The 19,966-nt window shown below is 38.9% G+C and overlaps 1 protein-coding gene across 1 annotated transcript in view; it reads left to right on the forward strand.

Annotated features, from left to right (window-relative positions):
• Positions 1–2,576: 2,576 nt before the first annotated feature.
• SLC30A5 (solute carrier family 30 member 5) overlaps positions 2,577–19,966 on the forward strand; it is a 62,145-nt gene continuing 44,755 nt past the window's right edge. The window contains exons 1-6 of the mRNA XM_053701352.1: positions 2,577–2,857; positions 4,244–4,366; positions 8,117–8,183; positions 10,898–10,983; positions 12,091–12,178; positions 13,419–13,506. Of these exons, the coding sequence (XP_053557327.1) occupies positions 2,787–2,857; positions 4,244–4,366; positions 8,117–8,183; positions 10,898–10,983; positions 12,091–12,178; positions 13,419–13,506 (523 nt within the window). The 5' untranslated portion in view covers positions 2,577–2,786. The remainder of the gene's footprint in view (positions 2,858–4,243; positions 4,367–8,116; positions 8,184–10,897; positions 10,984–12,090; positions 12,179–13,418; positions 13,507–19,966) is intronic.

Here is a 19,966-nt window from a genome sequence, read left to right on the forward strand (position 1 = left end):
TGTCATGCCATGCAATCAAGCGTATATAGCAGTATAATGTTCCATAACATAATAGTAATGAAAGTTCATGTATAGAGTGTTGCTCAAATGGATATACTCAATTCTCCTCGGTGTGTTAACCAGACAAATGTGCAGAATGCACCGGCACTCCAGGACCAAGGTCGGCCAGTGGATTGCGATTTATGTAAACGTAACGCTCTATGAGCGATCTCACCCAATCCGTGTGGGGTCAAAGGCAGCTCGGTACACACTATCAAGGGAGGGCATCCAAGTGTGGCAATATACTGTTGCAAACCGGGTATACCAGGTAACAAGTTGTCAGCTCAAAACAGCATGCTTGCATCGGACTCCATTAGCGTCTGACGTCACATCCAGGCAACACGCGTTTTGGACTCCGCCCTTCAACTTGGCCTGACGTCATTAAGGAAACCACCTCCTTTTAAGGCATGATCACTGTCTATAGTAATGCCTACTCAGCGTCATTTGTACGAGTAACAGCGGTAAAGAATCCCGGCATTGCAAACATGTGCATGAGACAACCAGCTGATATATATATACTTAGGGGTGTACTCACTTTTGTTGCCAACGGTTTAGACATTAATGGCTGTGTGTTGAGTTATTTTGAGGGGACAGCAAATTGACACTGTTATACAGGCTGTACACTCACTACTTTACATTGTAGCAAAGTGTCATTTCTTCAGTGTTGTCACATGAAAAGATATAATAAAATATTTACAAAAATGTGAGAGGTGTACTCACTTGTGTGAGATACTGTATATATACCTGTTTCCCTTTTCACCATGTGTTTATTATGTCATCCTTTTATGTAATAAAGGATCAATAAAGTATATATTTTATTTTATTTATTCCGGGAATGAACTCTATTATATTTATTAACATATACACAGTTGAGAAAAGGTTGGGATTGGAAAAGGTTTGAATTGGAAAAGGTTTGAATTTCGGAATAGTTTGGATATCAAAATATTTGTATATTTACAACTGTAAAATGGGAGAGTGGAAGAAACCAAGTGTAAACAACACTATCTTACAGTATGTAATTTAGAGAATATTTACATCATAATACAGCTAATACAAGCAACATAAAAGTAGTTTTAAAGAATTTTTAATACTTTTGTATATGATGCAAATGCAGCAAGCTAAAAAGATTGATCAAATCGTTCAGGCTTGAACGAGCGGGCCTGAAACATTAGTTAAGTAGCTGCAGTTGTAAGACTTTTGAGGTGGTGGCGTTAAATCATCCCAATCAGATCTGATTGGGATGATTGACAAGCCCTGCTGGAGCCTTTTAATGGAGAGATAGGTTGAGAAGCTACAGCAAAAGGGGAACTGGAATATGAAGGGGGGGCCTAATTAATGATTGCAGGGAGCGGGGAAGTAGGAGGCACCACTGCACTACTGAAAAAATAAATAATTTATGAAATAAAAATAATAATAAAAAGACATAAACTATGTACTAGCAGACATCTGCCAGTACCTAAGATGGCCACCAGTAGTAGGATGGGGAGAGCTAAAAAGAGAGGTGAGAAGGGTCAGAGAGGTGGGAAGGTTACCATTGGGGCCGATTCATCAAGCTCCGTATGGAGCTTGATGCAGCTGTTTATGCGCGAGCCTTCATGCTCGCTGTAAACAGGAGTTAAGAAGCAGCGGTCTTAAGACCGCTGCTCCTTAACTCATCCGCCACCTCTGAGGATCACATACGATCGGGTTGATTGACACCCCCTGCTAGCGGCTCATTGGCTGCTTGTGCAATGATAAATACCGACAGCGTATGCTGTTGGCATTAATCGATGTGCGACATCTCTTTTTTGGCTCCACCCTCACCAATGGCCGGTATTTTTTTGAGGAAAAGGTGGAAACCCTAGCATAGTGCCAGGTATGAATTAATTGATCTACAAAATGTTTAGGCGCATTTAAGGTTAATAAATATGAGGATGAGATTGTGTGCACTTTTAAAGCCACACACATAGAAATTGCTTGATAAATCTTGCTCCAAGTAGGTTCCTTCATGTTTACTGCCACAAGTCCAGTGAGGTTAGCTAGTGACTGGGTGAGTCACATGATCTTACACCTTCCCTACTTGCCACTGGTTGACTAAGGATCGTCAGGTGACCGGCTGCATGGTCGCTAGGATACGTCGTCTTTTCATTCAGTGAATTCAGAAGGGTTTGTGCCTGCCCATTGTTTGTGCCATCCAAGAAACCGCTTCTGTGTGATCGGTATTAGCTGCACCGAGGTATTCCTCATGATCACTGACACCTTATGATCGTGAGGAAATGCAAATAATTGTTAACGCTCACAAATATGCAGATAAACTGTATTATGATTTATGATTGTAACATTATTTATCTAATTTAAAACGGATCCATAAGCAATAAAGTATTTTTAAAAACTACTAGCGTGTCTTATCCGTCTATATGCGCGTAACAGGAACATAACAGGTAATATATAAAATTGCCACAAGAGGGCGCTGCAAATATATATTAAACCTCCACACAATCGCATTGTAAATAACTTTGTCCCTTTGCTTTTCTCGTAGTACGGTGATGTTACGTCATCTGACGCTGACATCTCAGCTTCCCGGTTAGCTGGCAGTGCCTCTGGCACTGTAGTGTAATATGTTTCCGAGTGCTGAGATGCCAGTAAGCGCCTCCGTATTCCAGTGCGGCCTGATGCTTAGCAGGCTGGGTGTGTGTCACTGTTAATTGGAGCTCAGCAGCTGTAAATGTGTTACTAAGCAATACTGAGCTGGAGAGGTACTGCCAGCCATGGAGGATAAGTACAGTAGCAATGTGATGAGCACCGGCCGCCTGGGGCCTGTGGATGCCCCGGAGTCAAGGTGATAAAGCTTGGGTTTTACAGAGAGGTTGTTGGATGGTTTAGAAGCACATCCAGTCTAGTTTAGTATATAACATATGCATGTTGTGTGTTTAATGTTTGTTAAAACTGTTGTAAAAAATAAGGGGCAAATGTGTTTATGTAGCTTCTGTAGACACTGTAATGAATACTATAGTGAGGTGGTGAATTGATACCATTGTAGAAACAATCTCATGAATTCTAATTAATAGCTGATAGAGAGACTTACTTGGCAGGAGGGTTTAAAGTAATTTACAGAATGGCAAGAATAATAAAATGAAAGGAACATTGTAAGGACAAGCCTGATTAAAAATGAAATGAACATAGCAGTTAAGTATTTTTTGTAGTACCCTCATGGTCTGTGCTATCTCTTTTGTATTATGTCTGTGTGACTGATTAAAGAACTGGTGGTACCTTATAATGTGCCATAGGTAACTCTTTGCATCATCGTTGGTGGGATACTTGTCACATCCAGGTCTCTGAACAGATGCTGTGTTTGTGTGTACAGAGCATATGTACTTATGCACCACACGCATCCTTGCACAGTAAAAGCTGTAACTAAAACAGTGGTAGTTTTTTACAAAATACATTTTTACTAATACCTATGTATTACAAAAAAATGTATTCTATTGTAATTAACTAGATGACTGGTACTGGTTATGTTTGAATTAATGCTGTAATATTATCAATATGAGTTGGCAAGACCCCTTTATAGACAATTTATAGTTTTGCCAACATTGTTGCTGTGTAAATTTGATAATAAAACACAGGTATTCTCCAGATGACTCCCTTTCAGATCTTGTTTTTTATTTGGTGCACTGCTTGCTGCCAATCGTTAAAGGGTCTTCATACACTAGATTTTTCTTTGCATAAATGTTTTGTAGATGATCCATTTATATAGCAAATACAGTTTGTTTGTTTTTTAAATAGATAGTTTTGCTTATTTTTAAATAACATTGCTCTGATTTTAAGACTCCTAACCAAGCCCCAAAGTTTTAGTAGAATACCGACGTATAACTACTCCAGCTTGCTCCTGTTTTTGTAAAGGGGCTTTTCATATGCAAAGGGAGGGGGAGTGTCTGATATTTCCCACTTACAGTGGGTGTTCCATTAACCTTTTAAACAGAGCTAAACTGGAATTTACTAAGTATATTTTTAAAAGGTTTTATACTGGATTTTTATACCAGTATCTGTGCATATTATTCTTTATAGTAGTGTCTATAACATGCAGTTAAATAAAAAATGGTGTATACTGTCCCTTTTAAACTTTGGAGCTTTAAGCTTTTAGGCAAACACTTTATGTACTGCATGTGTGTGTTTGTTTTACAAAACGAAACTCTGGACTAATCTGCTAATTTTCTTTTTTTAGGTTGACAAAATACATTGTTCTCCTGTGCTTCACGAAATTTTTTAAGGTTCTAGGAATATTCGAGTCCTATGATCTATTAAAAGTAGTCCACATTGTACAGTTTATTTTTGTACTAAAACTTGGGTAAGTGTTATTAATTCAATTCTGATGTGTCATTCTTTTTAAATATGTTTGGATACATATGATTAAATTTTCTAGTTAAAGGGACAGTCTAGTCAAATTAAACTTTCATGATTCATATAGGGCATGCAATTTTAAACAACTTTCAAGTTTGCTTTTATCATCAAATTTGCTTTATTTTAGTATTCTTTGTTGAAAGCTAAACCTAGGTAGGTGCAAACTGATTTCTAAGCCGTTGAAGGCCGCCTCTTATCTCAGAGCATTGTTACAGTTTTTCACAGTTAGACACTGCTAGTTCACGTGTGCCATATAGATAACATTGTGCTCACTCCTATGAAGTTATTTATGAGCCAGCACTGACTGGCTAAAATGCATGTCGCTCAAAAGAACTGAGATAAGGGGGCAGTCTGCAGAGGCTTAGATTCAAGGTAATCACAGATATAAAAAGTGTATTAACATAACAGTGTTGGTTATGCAAAACTGGAGAATGGGTAATAAAGGGATTATCTATCTTTTTAAACAATAAACATTTTCAAGTAGATTGTCCCTTGTAATCTGTTCTTTTTTATGAGACTTGACATATAGTCAACAGTGAAGCTAAATATGAGGAAAAATGGAAGGGAAAAAAAACACTTTTTCCAACTTTGACCCCCAAAATTTGTTACACATCTACAACCACCAAAAAACACCCATGCTAAATAGTTTCTAAATTTTGTCCTGAGTTTAGAAATACCCAATGTTTACACGTTCTTTGCTTTTTTTGCAAGTTATAGGGCAATAAATACAAGTAGCACTTTGCTATTTCCAAACCACTTTTTTTCAAAATTGGCGCTAGTTACATTGGGACACTGATATCTTTCGGGAATCCCTGAATATCCTTTGATGTGTGTGTGTGTGTTTGTATATATATATATATATATATATAATATATATATTTTTTAGAAGACATCCCAAAGTATTGATCTAGGCCCATTTTGGTATATTTCATGCCACCATTTCACCGGTAAATGCGAGCAAATTTAAAAAAAAAAAAAGTTCCCTTTTTCACAAACTTTAGGTTTCTCACTGAAATTATTTACAAACAGCTTGTGCAATTATGGCACAAATTGTTGTAAATGCTTCTCTGGGATCCCCTTTGCTCAGAAATAGCAGACATATATGGCTTTGGCGTTGCTTTTTGGTAATTAAAAGGCCGCTAAATGCCGCTGCGCATCACACATGTATTATGTCTAGCAGTGAAGGGGTTAATAAGGGAGCTTGTAGGGAGCTTACAGGGTTAATTTTAGCTTTATTGTAGAGATCAGTCTCCCACCTGACACATCGGACCCCCTGATCCCTCCCAAACAGCTCTCTTCCCTCCCCACGCCACAATTGTCCCCGCCATCTTAAGTACTGGCAGAAAGTCTGCCAGTACTAAAATAAAATTATTATGCTGCTGTGTAGGATCCCCCCTTAGCCCCCAACCTCCCTGATCCCTCCCCAAACAGCTCTCTAACCCTCCCCCTCTACCTTATTGGGAGCCATCTTGGGTACTAGCAGCTGTCTGCCAGTACCCAGTTTACTATAAGATAGATTTTTATTTTTTTTATGATTGCGTAGTGTAGCTCCCCCCCCCCCCCAAGACAACTCCCCTCCCAGTACGTCCTCGGTCGTTAACTGTATTTGTGAGGACATACCTTGCACTTCGTCGGTCATTAAGGATTTAAAGGGATACTAAACCCAATTTGTTTCTTTCATGATTCGGATAGATCATGCAATTTTAAGCAACTTTCTAATTTACTCCCATTATCAAGTTTTCTTCTTTCTCTTCATATCTTTATTTGAAAAGCAGGAATTAAAGCTTAAAGGGACACTGAACCCAAATTTTTTCTTTTGTAATTCAGAGCATGCAATTTTAAGCAACTTTCTCATTTACAGGCAGTCCCCGGGTTACAGACATCCGACTTAAGTACAACTCGTACTTACATACAGAGAAAATAGAGCTTTATCGACAATCCTTCTTTCACAAGGACAGAAAGTGATGTGAAATTTTCTGAACAAGGGCACAGAGTTCAAAACAAACTTTATCCTATGCTATCCAAAACTAAAAAAATGTTTGGCTAGAGTTTCACCTAAAAAAAAGTGCCTGTTCCTACTTATATACAAATTCAACTTAAGAACAAACCTACAGAACCTATCTTGTTCGTAACCTGGGGACTGCCTGTACTCCTATTATCAAATTTTCTTCATTCTCTGGGTTGTTCTTGCTGATTGGTGGATAAATTCACCCACCAATTAACAAGTGCTTTCCATGGTGCTGAACCAAAAGAATAGCTTAGATGTCGTCTTTTTTAAATAAAGAAAGCAAGAGAACGAAGAAAAATTTAAAATAGGAGTAAATTAGAAAGTTGCTTAAAATCGCATGCTCTATCTGAATCACACAAAAAAAAGAAAAAATTTGGCTTCAGTGTCCCTTTAAGGAGCCGGTCAGCGCTTGCTGATTGGTGGTTTAATATAGACACCAATCAGCAAGCACTATCCAGGGTGCTGAACCAAAAATGGGCCGGATCCTAAGCTTTCATTCCTGCTTTTTTAATAAAGATACCAAGAGAACGAAGACTTTTTTTTTTTTTTTATAATATGTGTAAACTATAAAGTTGCTTAAAATTGCATGCTCTATCCGACTCATAAAAAAAATAAATGTGTGTTTAGTATCCATTTTAAGTGAAACAAGGCTGTTTTAGCTTTCTTTTCACTTGCTCGTATGTTTAAAAACTTTAAAAAATGTTTGAACTAACAAATATTAGGTGTGCAATAGCGCTAAGTTTAGCCAACACTAGCACAGTATTCAATAAAAACTGTACAGTACCTGTAAAATAGTGACAATTACTGTAGTAAAATTTGCCAGACTGTACAGCAATGCTGTAAACAGATGGAACTGAGCAGGGCAAGATGGTGCCAGTCGCTTTTCTTGCAATCTCACGATGAGTTCAGTACTGATTCAAAATTCTGGGAGGTTGAACTTCAACTCTCTATTAGCGCTGTATTAGTGAAGCTCTGTAAAGCGAGGTATACCTGTGTCAGGCAATCATGGTTGTGTATAGATATAAATACAATAATTGAAGTAATTGATTCAGAAGTAAAATTGTAGTACATTTAATTCCCTTGCTCTCGGTATTTGTCAAGCACTTCCACAACATAGAACATTATAATATAAAAAAAACCTATGGTCTCCACAAAATAAATACTTTGTGTCTGATTGGGTTTGGGTTTAGTAGTGGAAATTATTTTCCCTTCTTGTGTTGAAAGCTTGCAATGCAAACATTAAAGTGGTTTGTTGGATTGAATAGCAAACGTTCTTAAAGGGACAGTCTACTCCAGAATTGTTATTGATTAAAAGATAATAATAATTACAATAAACAAGTGTTATAAAAACATATTACTTTTTGCCAGTCTTATTTAAAACGACACATAATTAAAATGTAGCCAATGCAATCTTTAGAACTGCCTTAGTAATAATTAGGTTTAGACATAAGCAAACGGGGCTCTCTCATACCATCACACTTTTACTTTGCTGGATAAGTAGCAATCTAACTGCTGGTATCAGCTGACACATTTTGTGCATATTAACCAATCTTCAATGTAAACATATACTTAAAGGGACATTTTAGTGCAAAAGGTACTGCTGTTTCTGCAGTATGTGTAATAAAAACAAATTCAGCTGGAAAAAACGAGAGAAAAAGCTAGTTTAAAATATCTTGCTACCTTCCACAGGTCTGCATTGTTCATGGTTTTGTTTCAAAAGCCATTATCTTCTGGGAAGACAATTACAAAACGCCAGGTAAGTTCATTTCTGGTTTACAGTATCTTATAAATTTAAAATGCAAACATATTAGAAAGTAACAAACTCTGAATGAGATCCACAATATAATATAAAAGGCCAAGTGTGTTTGTCAGAAGCTGTCATGCGCAGTAGAGACAGCACAAGGTCAAACACATCTGGCCTTACCTGACATGCGGCTGTTTGCGGCGAAAGTGGGCGTGGCCGTGCGGGGGTGTAGCCGGGCACGGTCGTGCGAGAGAGAGGATAGAAGGAGAGGGGGAGAGACAAAAAGAGATGAGAGGGGGGAGAGAGGGAGCAAAAGAGAGGGGGGAGAGAGGGAGCAAAAGAGAGGGGGGAGAGAGGGAGCAAAAGAGAGGGGGGAGAGAGGGAGCAAAAGAGAGGGGGGAGAAAGGGAGCAAAAGAGAGGGGGGAGAGAGGGAGCAAAAGAGAGGGGGGAGAGAGGGAGCAAAAGAGAGGGGGGAGAGAGGGAGCAAAAGAGAGGGGGGAGAGAGGGAGCAAAAGAGAGGGGGGAGAGAGGGAGCAAAAGAGAGGGGGGAGGGAGGGAGCAAAAGAGAGGGGGGAGGGAGGGAGCAAAAGAGAGGGGGGAAGCAAAAGAGAGGGGGGAGGGAGGGAGCAAAAGAGAGGGGGGAGGGAGGGAGCAAGGGGTGGGACCGCTGAGGGGGGGAGCGCAAAAGAGAGGGGGAGAGAGAGCGCAAAAGAGAGGGGGAGAGACAAAAAGATAGGAAAGAGCAAAAGAGAGGGGGGAGAGAGGGAGCAAAAGAGAGGGGGGAGGGAGGGAGCAAAAGAGAGGGGGGAGGGAGCAAAAGAGAAGGGGGAGGGAGGGAGCAAGGGGTGGGACCGCTGTACTGCAAAAAATGGCCCGTAGGACTAGTGTGTGTGTGTGTATGTAGACACAGCTATATTCAAACAAACGATTGCACTCACAGGACTTTTCCTAAATATTTAAATCACTTTAATGGAACGATTTCGGGGATGTTTTCCCTTCATCAGCATGAGAAATGTGAAGAAAAACACACAATTTATAGTGAAAATTCAAGTGCAAATCTCATACCTGCCTATCGTGTCAGTGGCGCCAAACAATAGTGCTGGAATGCATGTTATAATTATGGCACAAATGGTTGTAAATGCTTCTTTGGGATCCCCTTTGTTCAGAAATAGACTTATATGGCTTTGCCGGCGTTGACTTTGGTAATTAGAAGGCTAAATGCCACTGCGCACCACACTTGTATTATGCGCAGCAGTTAAGGGGTTAATTAGGTAGCTTGTCAGGTTAATTTTAGCTTTAGTGTAGAGATCAGCCTCCCACCTGACACATCCCTCCTTGACCCCCCTCAAACAGCTCTCTTCCCTCCCCCACCTCACAATTGTCACTGCAATCTTAAGTACTGGGAGAAAGTACCACAGAGTGGCTCTCTCTGCATCGGTGGGTAAAAAAAGGCATTGCAGTGATGCCTCTATCAAGGCATCACTGCAATACCTTGAAAACGGCTGGAAGCGATCACGATCGCTTCCACCGCTTGAAACCTCTGAGGACGTAAAGGGTACGTCCTTGGTCGTTAACTGACCATTTTTGTAGGGCTTACTCTATATGTCCTTGGTCGTTAAGGGGTTTAAAAACTTCTAATCCAAACCTTTGTGTGAGGAAATAGGTTGTCTGCAAGTTATACATTAAATTGACATTAAGGGCCAGATTATTATGAGTGGTTCGCTAATAGTTACGTGCAAAATAGGGTTTATCGCTTCTGTATGAAAAAAGAGAAAAAAAAGGTTTGCAAACGGTTTTAACATAGAGATATGTAACACATAAATACATATATAGACATATATATAAGTGCATTGGAGCCATTTGCAGTCAGGTAGTTCAAAACCTGAAAAAACGTATTTATGCAATATTCAGATTTAATAAAGTGTTATAGTGTGTATTTACTGTAAATATTCCACATTCCAATTTATAGATATTCCTCTATATATCTGAATATATCTATGCCTATGTTTAATCACATATATTATATCTGTGTGTGTAAAAAAAAAAAAAAAAAAATATATATATATATATATATATATATATATATATATATATATATATATATATATATATATATATATATATATATATATATATATATATATATTGTATCAAAATACCATCAGAGATATATAGAAGTATGTATTTATGAATAAATAGAAAATATTGTGCTATGTTAAATATTCATATTTTTATGTCTGGTTAGCGCTCTAGAGATTATGCGATTGGGTTTGCATGCTGATAGGGTGTTAGGTTTGCTCCATTTTACTTTTATTGGGGGGAATACATTAACATGTGCCCAATATCCTAATTTCGGCTTTTTGCATGCATCTGGTTAGTACTACCCTGACTTGCGCAAAAACCTTCTAGTAGAGTTAGTGCAAGAATGTTAAATACTGCTCCACCCTAAATTATTTATGAGTGTGTAGTATAAAATTGAAATAATTTTGCAAAATTTGTAGGATTTTTGCTATTTCAGAGCAGTCCAGCAATACACCCTTTAGAACCCCTTTTGTGTATGTTTCTCTTGTCAATTTGAATAAATGAGCGATATGCTTGATTTTTTTTTTATTTTATGGGTTACACTGTTCAAACTGTTTGTTTTTACCTTTATTATGTGCTCATTTTAGTTTTAAACCCAAAGTGCTAAATTTCAAATGTGTGTTTTTTTTTTTTCTCTATCTAGTGGATTAGTATTGTAAAACATGCATTTGCTGGCTGCATTATCTCACTCCTCTGGTTCTTTGGGCTCACACTTTGTGGGCCATTAAGGTAAATGTTTATCTTCATACTTCACAGCTGTCAAAGTTTTCAAGAAAATGAGACAACATATGTATCTTTGTTCTGTTAGAGCGACTCAACACAACAGACAAGGGAAATTATAAAACGGCTTTAATGAAGCAATTATTTTAGTGCACCACTTCCATATTCATTTAACCAAGTGCTAATTTAACACATCTGGTATTTTTTTTTTTTAAATCACTTGTGAATAGGTACTGGCAATCTGTGACTGAACACAGAAATGTGTTATTATATAAGTACATCTTAAATGTGTATATTGCAGAAAAATACAGATATGTAAAATGTTTACATTATGTATAGCACACAATTGCAGTATACTTTTCTGTATAACAATTAAAATAAGTGCAAGCAGCAGACTTTACCAGCCTACCCTGCCACATATCTTTTTCTAATTGGATTCTACAGGATATAGTAAGATACTGTAATATAATGCAAGTTTTTCTGAAAAGACCATAGCCTCGTCTAATCCAGTAGCAAATAGATTGAACGAAGGCAAGTAGGGCAAGTTTGGCCATCTAAAGACAATTGTCTAATAGACTGTTACTGTATTCAAAAACGTTTAACACTTCATTAGTGTGGTTATTTTATTACAACACTACAGAACATTATAAGAAGTTTTATGCCCCTTTAATAGCAGGTGTAACTAGTTAAAGTCACCTTTAAATGCATTTCAAATACACAACAGCACATTTGAAGTTCCATTTTAATGACCTTTATGGTTTACTACACTTTTTCAAAAATGCTTCTGTTAAGTTATTGTGGCATGACTGGTTATTCTTTTATGCCACACAACTTATCACCAGTGCTGCACAGAGCATGAGAGGGAGGCAGAGACATGTGCATGTAGCTTATGCCCCTGTAGTCAGTGATCACGTGGATGCTAGGGCATTGCTCTAGCAGCGGTAACAATTTAGCTAAAATACTTCCAATTGTATTTTGAATACAAATATCACTGTGTCACTTTAAAACTGAAAGAATAACTGGAACTTCTCCCCATAAAAAAATACTTTTTTTGTCTTCCTAGTTCTGATAACAACTAGTTTTTCTAGTGTAATGATGGTAAATATCTTTTTTCAGGACATTGCTGCTATTTGAACACAGCGATATTGTTGTAGTCTCGTTTCTTACTGTGCTCTTTACTGGATCTGGGGGAGGACCATCCAAGGTAAAAATGAGAATTTTCATAATAATTATAATCTAGTGTTTCTGGTGTGTGCATACTTAAAGGTATATGAAACCCCAAAAATGATTTCATTATTTAGACAGAGCATATGATTTTAAATAACTTTCTGATTTACTTCTATTTATTTTTCTTCATTCTCTTTGTATCTTTTGTTTGAAAGCAAGGTGTGATGTAAGCTCGGGAATCTGCCAGTGTCTCGAGCACTATATGGCAGCAATTTTGCATGAATGTTTTCCATTTGCAAGAGCACTAGATGGAAGCACAATTTCCTGCCATATAGTGCTCCAGAAACCTTCCTAGGTATCTCTTCAACAATCAATATAATAGGAACAAATTTGATAATAGAAGTAAATAGGACATTTTTGTAAAATTGTATGCTCTGTCTGAAGAACAAAAGAAAACGTTTGGGTTTCATGTTCCTTTAAAGAGACATTGTAAATCCCTCTTATATTCAAGACGTCATTGTATTACATTGTTTTTGTTATTGAATAAACCAATATGTCTTATTGTCAGTCTTGCAGAGGTTTGACCCTCTGCGCCCATAGAGCTGTAGGAGTTTCCCTTATCAGTCAGTAAACATATATATGAAGTACATGACTGCTGTGTTCATTTAGTATATTTGTAACAGCCTATATATATTTATGTGCCAAAATATTTTCAATATGTTTAAATACTGACCTGACATATGAATGATGCATTTTTCCTTACAATATCTACTAAAGGGTTATATAAGTAAAAAGATTACTGTAGCTACACAGCCCTAGCTTACTTTTTATCTGACCTTGTAATGCAAATGTGTGTGGGGGGAGGGGGGGGTTAATTAATAAATAAAAAGATTTAGATTTTTTTTCCCCCCCAATTCCTGAGTTTTTCACCCCATGCATGCGCTGGGTGCCGATCTAATAGTTAATGTGGTGCTAATTGGTAGATCCAAAACGTGCACATTGTGTGTGGGTAAGGTACCTACCAAGTGGCACCTAGGTGAACTGAGAGTCTGCACCCAGCACATCAACATAGTGCTTGTCTCAGCTTTTGAAAAAAGCTTTTTTTTTTTTTTTTTTTAAACACTGCTTACTATGAACTTTTTTTATGGCCAATTTAAAAAAACCACACTTCTTACAATGATAAATCACATCCTTTATTCCATTATTTATGTGTGATGATTGTTGTGTACATTGGTGTGTTTGGTTAGATTATTTAATAGTTTTTTTTTATTCTGTAGACTCGAGGTGCTGCATTTTTCATCATAGCTATCGTCTGCTTATTGCTGTTCGACAATGATGATTTGATGGCTAAAATAGCTGAACATCGTATCCTTTTCAGAGCATTTGCTGTTTCAGAATATTCTAGGGATTTATTCCACAAGAAACCTGGTGAAGTTTGTGTTCAAGGTTTGCTGTGGTCGGGCCAGGGTTGCTTACCATATCATTGTCCTACACACAGCTAATCTCCAGATAACTGCTATAAACCAGTCTCTTGGTGGTGGTGGTGGGGGGGGGGGTGACTGGTTATTGCTACCGCAAGCTTGCTTATAAAATTAACCAGAGATCAGATCTCTGGTTAATTTTAAAAATGTGCCGTAAATGCTCCTAAAATACAGTGTAGTGTATTTAATTTTTTTTAAAAAGAAATTGTAGCATATTTTTATTTTTTAATAAAATAACTGCATTAGGCATTCAGTAATTAAGGTGTAAAGTCGATGGCTGTGGGGTGTTAGAAAAAAAAGGGCATTGAAAAGCGCCTTTACATTGCAGTCTATGGGAACTATGTGTTCCCAGTAAATATATATGTATATGCTTATATATCTGTTTTAATGTGTGTGTGTATATATATATATATATATATATATATATATATATATATATATATATATATATACACACATATTAACGCATAGATATATATGTATATAATCATATACACATATATTTAATATTGCTGCCATCACTGTGCGCTCTTGTGAGTGTAATGCTTCCGTGCAACGCGTTCACATTGCACCTCACCTGTAATACCAACACACATTTGCATGCGCTGGTATTACAAAGTGGAGCGCAAATATCGCTTTAGCAAAAGCAATAATTAGCCCTCCACTTATAATCTTGCCCTTTATGTGGTTTAAAAGTTTGTGTTCAATATGCCTTGAAAGTTAGAATTTTGCTATTGTCCTTTTGTGTAGAAGAGCTATTATTTGGTATGTTACACGTTAAGTACCTATATGAATATTTACCTGGTGCTATTAAATTGTTAGAGCATATTTGTAATACAGCACAATGATGATGTTAAAGGGCTTAAAAAACTTTAAGGATTGTAGTATATGTTTAGTTGTGAATAGAAAAGAGAGAGCTGCAGATTGCCTAAACCAGCTACATACTTGACAGAGCAGTGCAAAAACTAATTTATAACCCCAACTGGCCATTGTTAAAGGGACAGTAAACCTTAAAAATAATGTTATATAATTCTGCACATAGTGCAGAATTATATAACATTATTTAGGTGCTATAGCCATAAAAGCATTTTTTCCTTTTATATTTTGCTAAAATACGGCGCTTTTACAGACCCGCTCTCTGCTGAGCGGGTCTGTAATATTCAGTCAGCGCATCGGGCCAGCTGTATAGTCACAGCCTGGCCCGACCGCGCCATAAGACTAAGTGCAGCTCGCTCCTGTCACAGCGCCGTATTTTAGCAAAATATAAAAGGAAAAAATGCTTTTATGGCTATAGCACCTAAATAATGTTATATAATTCTGCATTATGTGCAGAATTATATAACATTATTTTTAAGGTTTACTGTCCCTTTAAATATACATTTTCTCACCAGATTTCAACAAGTTTTGCAAATCATTAATTATGAAACTATTTTAAATGCTTTTGAAACATTTTATTTTGAAAAAGTATTTCCTTAAAGGGTTAGGAATCTTTGCAAATTGTAGCGAAAATAAGACATTATTATAATTATACATATATTATATAAAATCAACCTACTGTTTTGCTGAAACGAAGCTTCTAAATATATTGATTTTAACTTTCAAATTTGTATAAAATGAACTTCAACGACCGCCTATAAAATAGGCAGGGTTTATGTAAAATGAATTCCCGTGCCCCATCCAATAGCGAAACGGTTCCGCCCAATTCATAATAAATCATTGTGAAATGAACTAGAAGGTGCGCTAATGCGGGGGGATCCGGGCTAGCACTGTAAATCGTCATCGCTCTGGTGCACCACGCCCACCAATAACTACGTCACATGCCAAATGTCCGCCCTGCATTTGGTGACGCGCCGCAAGAGAAGACAGAAGGGACCAAGATGCGCATGCGTTACTCAACATAGACAGTAAATGCGCATGCGGGTCACCATTTTGTTTCTACCTAGGTAGAACATGGTTAGAGGTCCCACATAATGAGCAAAAAATGGGTTTGGCGAAATAAGGATTTTTGATGAGTTTAATAAGTACTTTTTACAAATATGTATAATTTTTAATGAAGTTTTAAAAAATATTAAAACATTTTTCTCCAACATTGGTGTGTCCGGTCCACGGCGTCATCCATAACTTGTGGGAATATTCTCTTCCCCAACAGGAAATGGCAAAGAGCACAGCAAAAGCTGTCCATATAGTCCCTCCTAGGCTCCGCCCACCCCAGTCATTCTCTTTGCCGTTGCACAGGCAGCATCTCCACGGAGATGGTGAAGAGTATGTGGTGTTTAGTTGTAGTTTTTTATTCTACTATCAAGAGTTTGTTATTTTAAAATAGTGCTGGTATGTACTATTTACTCTGAAACAGAAAAAGATGAAGAGTTCTGTTTGTGAGAGGAATATGATTTTAGCAGCAGTAACTAAAATCGTTTGCTGTTTCCACATAGGACTGTTGAGATGAAATAACTTCAGTTGGGGGAAACAGTTAGCAGACTTTTCTGCTTAAGGTATGACTAGCCATATTTCTAACAAGACTGTGTAATGCTGGAAGGCTGTCATTTCCCCTCATGGGGACCGGTAAGCCATTTTCTTAGTCTCAAAACAGAATAAAGGGCTTAATATGGGCTATAAAACTGATAGACACTTTTATGGGCAAAATCGATTGCTTTATTTGGGCATTTTATATAGCTTGACGCTTGAAATTCACACTTATAAACTTTGGGGAACGTTTTTTTACGTCAGGCACTGGTTTAGACACCTTTCCAGTCAGGGAGGCCTTCACTGTAGTAGGCTGAGCCTCATTTTCGTGCCATTATTGCGCAGTTACTTTTGAGAGCAGGACACGCAGCTGCATGTGTGTGGGTCTGAAAGTAGTTGGAAAGGTTCCTAGAAGGCTTCATTTGGTATCGTATTCTCCCCTGGGTTTGGTAAAGTCGCAGCAAAGGCTGAAGCTGGGACTGTAGAGGGGTTAAATCTGTAACCGGCTCCGGTTAACTCATTTTAAGGGTTAAAGGTCTGAAATTTGGGGTGCAATGCTTTGAATGCTTTATGACACTGTGGTGAAAATTTGGTAAATTTTGAACAATTCCTTCATATTTTTTCACATATTCAGTAATAAAGTGTGCCCTGTTTAAAATTTAAAGAGACAGTAACGGTTTTGTTTTAAAACGGTTTTTGTACTTTATTGACAAGTTTAATCCTGTTTAACATGTCTGTGCCTTCAGATAAGCTATGTTCTATATGTATGAAAGCCAATGTGTCTCCCCCTTCAAAATTGTGTGATAATTGTGCCATAGCGTCCAAACAAAGTAAGGACAGTACTGCCACAGATAGTAAAGTTGCCCAAGATGATTCATCAGATGAAGGGAGTAGACATAGTTCTACATCATCTCCTTCTGTGTCTACGCCAGTTTTGCCCACGCAGGAAGCCCCTAGTACTTCTAGCGCGCCAATGCTTATTACTATGCAACAATTGACGGCTGTAATGGATAACTCCATAGCAAATATTTTATCCAAAATGCCTGCATATCAGAGAAAGCGCAATTGCTCTGTTTTAAACATGGTAGAGCAGGAGGGTTGCTGATAATTGCTCTGTCATACCCTCACACCAATCTGAAGGGGCCATGAGGGAGGTTTTGTCAGATGGGGAAATTTCAGATTCGGGTAAAATTTCTCAACAGGCAGAACCTGATGTTGTGACGTTTAAATTAGAGCATCTCCGCGCACTGCTTAGGGAGGTGTTATCTACTCTGGATGATTGTGACAACCTGGTCATTCCAGAAAAATTGTGCAAGATGGACAAGTTTCTAGAGGTTCCGGTGCACCCCGACGCTTTTCCTATACCCAAGCGGGTGGCGGACATAGTGAATAAGGAGTGGGAGAAGCCCGGCATACCTTTTTGTTCCCCCTCCTATATTTAAGAAATTATTTCCTATGGTCGACCACAGAAAGGACTTATGGCAGACAGTCCCTAAGGTCGAGGGGGCAGTTTCTACACTAGCCAAGCGCACTACTATTCCTATTGAGGATAATTGTGCTTTCAAAGATCCTATGGATAAAAAATTGGAGGGTTTGCTTAAAAAGATTTTTGTACAGCAAGGTTACCTCCTGCAACCTATTTCGTGCATTATTCCTGTCACTACAGCAGCGTGGTTCTGGTTCGAGGAACTAGAAAAGTCGCTCAATAGAGAGACTCCGTATGAGGAGGTTATGGACAGAGTTCACGCACTTAAGTTAGCTAACTCCTTTATTTTAGATGCCGCTTTGCAGTTAGCTAGATTAGCGGCGAAAAATTCTGGGTTTGCAATAGTGGCGCGCAGAGCGCTCTGGCTAAAGTCTTGGTCAGCGGATGTATCTTCCAAGACAAAATTGCTTAATATCCCCTTCAAGGGTAAAACTCTCTTTGGGCCAGAATTGAAAGAGATTATCTCAGACATCACTGGAGGTAAGGGCCACGCCCTCCCACAAGATAGGCCTTTCAAGGCCAAGAATAAGTCTAATTTTCGTTCCTTTCGCAATTTTAGGAACGGACCGGCCTCCAACTCTGCAGCCTCTAGACAAGAGGGTAATGCTTCGCGAACCAAACCAGCTTGGAAACCGATGCAAGGCTGGAACAAGGGTAAGCAGGCCAAGAAGCCTGCTGCTGCTAACAAAACAGCATGAAGGAGTAGCCCCCGATCCGGGACCGGATCTAGTAGGGGGCAGACTCTCTCTCTTCGCTCAGGCTTGGGCAAGAGATGTTCAGGATCCCTGGGCACTAGAAATAGTTTCTCAGGGTTATCTTCTGGAATTCAAGGAACTACCCCAAGGGGAAGGTTCCACATGTCTCACTTATCTTCAAACCAAATAAAGAGACAGGCATTCTTACATTGTGTAGAAGACCTGTTAAAAATGGGAGTGATACACCCAGTTCCAACTGTGGAACAAGGAATGGGGTTTTACTCAAATCTGTTTGTAGTTCCCAAAAAAGAGGGAACTTTCAGACCAATTCTGGATTTAAAGATCCTAAACAAATTTCTCAGAGTGCCATCGTTCAAAATGGAAACCATTCGAACGATTTTACCTACAATCCAGGAGGGTCAATTTATGACTACCGTGGATCTAAAGGATGCGTATCTACATATTCCTATCCACAAAGATCATCATCAGTTCCTAAGGTTCGCCTTTCTGGACAAACATTACCAGTTTGTGGCTCTCCCATTCGGGCTAGCCACTGCTCCAAGGATTTTCACAAAGGTACTCGGGTTCCTTCTAGCGGTTCTAAGACCAAGGGGCATTGCAGTGGCACCTTACTTGGACGACATTCTGATACAAGCATCTTCTCTTTCAAAGGCAAAGGCTCACACAGACATCGTTCTGGCCTTTCTCAGATCTCACGGATGGAAAGTGAACATAGAAAAAAGTTCCCTGTCTCCGTCGACAAGAGTTCCTTTCTTGGGAACCATAATAGATTCTTTAGAAATGAAGATTTTCCTGACAGATGTCAAAGTCAAAACTTCTAAACGCTTGTCAAGTTCTTCATTCTGTTCCACGTCCTTCCGTAGCTCAGTGCATGGAAGTAGTAGGGTTGATGGTTGCAGCAATGGACATAGTTCCTTTTGCGCGAATTCATCTAAGACCATTACAACTGTGCATGCTGAAACAGTGGAATGGGGACTTTACAGACTTGTCTCCAGTGATTCAAGTAGATCAGAAGACCAGAGATTCACTCCGTTGGTGGCTAACCCAGGACCACCTGTCCCAGGGAATGAGCTTCCGCAGACCAGAGTGGGTCATCGTCACGACCGACGCCAGTCTATTGGGCTGGGGCGCGGTCTGGAACTCCCTGAAAGCTCAGGGGCTATGGTCTCGGGAAGAGTCTCTTCTCCCGATAAACATTCTGGAACTGAGAGCGATATTCAATGCTCTCAGGGCTTGGCCTCAACTAGCAAAGGCCAGATTCATAAGATTCCAATCAGACAACATGACGACTGTTGCTTACATCAATCATCAGGGGGGAACAAGAAGTTCTCTGGCGATGATAGAAGTGACCAAAATCATAAAATGGGCGGAGGATCACTCCTGCCACCTATCTGCGATCCACATCCCGGAAGTGGAAAACTGGGAGGCGGATTATCTGAGTCGTCAGACTTTCCATCCGGGGGAGTGGGAACTCCACCCAGAGATCTTTGCCCAGTTGACCCAATTATGGGGCATTCCAGACATGGATCTGATGGCGTCTCGTCAGAACTTCAAGGTTCCTTGCTACGGGTCCAGATCCAGGGATCCCAAGGCGACTCTAGTGGATGCATTGGTAGCGCCTTGGACCTTCAACCTAGCTTATGTGTTTCCACCGTTTCCTCTCCTTCCCAGGCTGGTAG

This window comes from Bombina bombina, chromosome 2 (genome assembly GCF_027579735.1).
Source record: "Bombina bombina isolate aBomBom1 chromosome 2, aBomBom1.pri, whole genome shotgun sequence".
In the NCBI taxonomy this organism is placed as follows: Eukaryota; Metazoa; Chordata; class Amphibia; order Anura; family Bombinatoridae; genus Bombina; species Bombina bombina.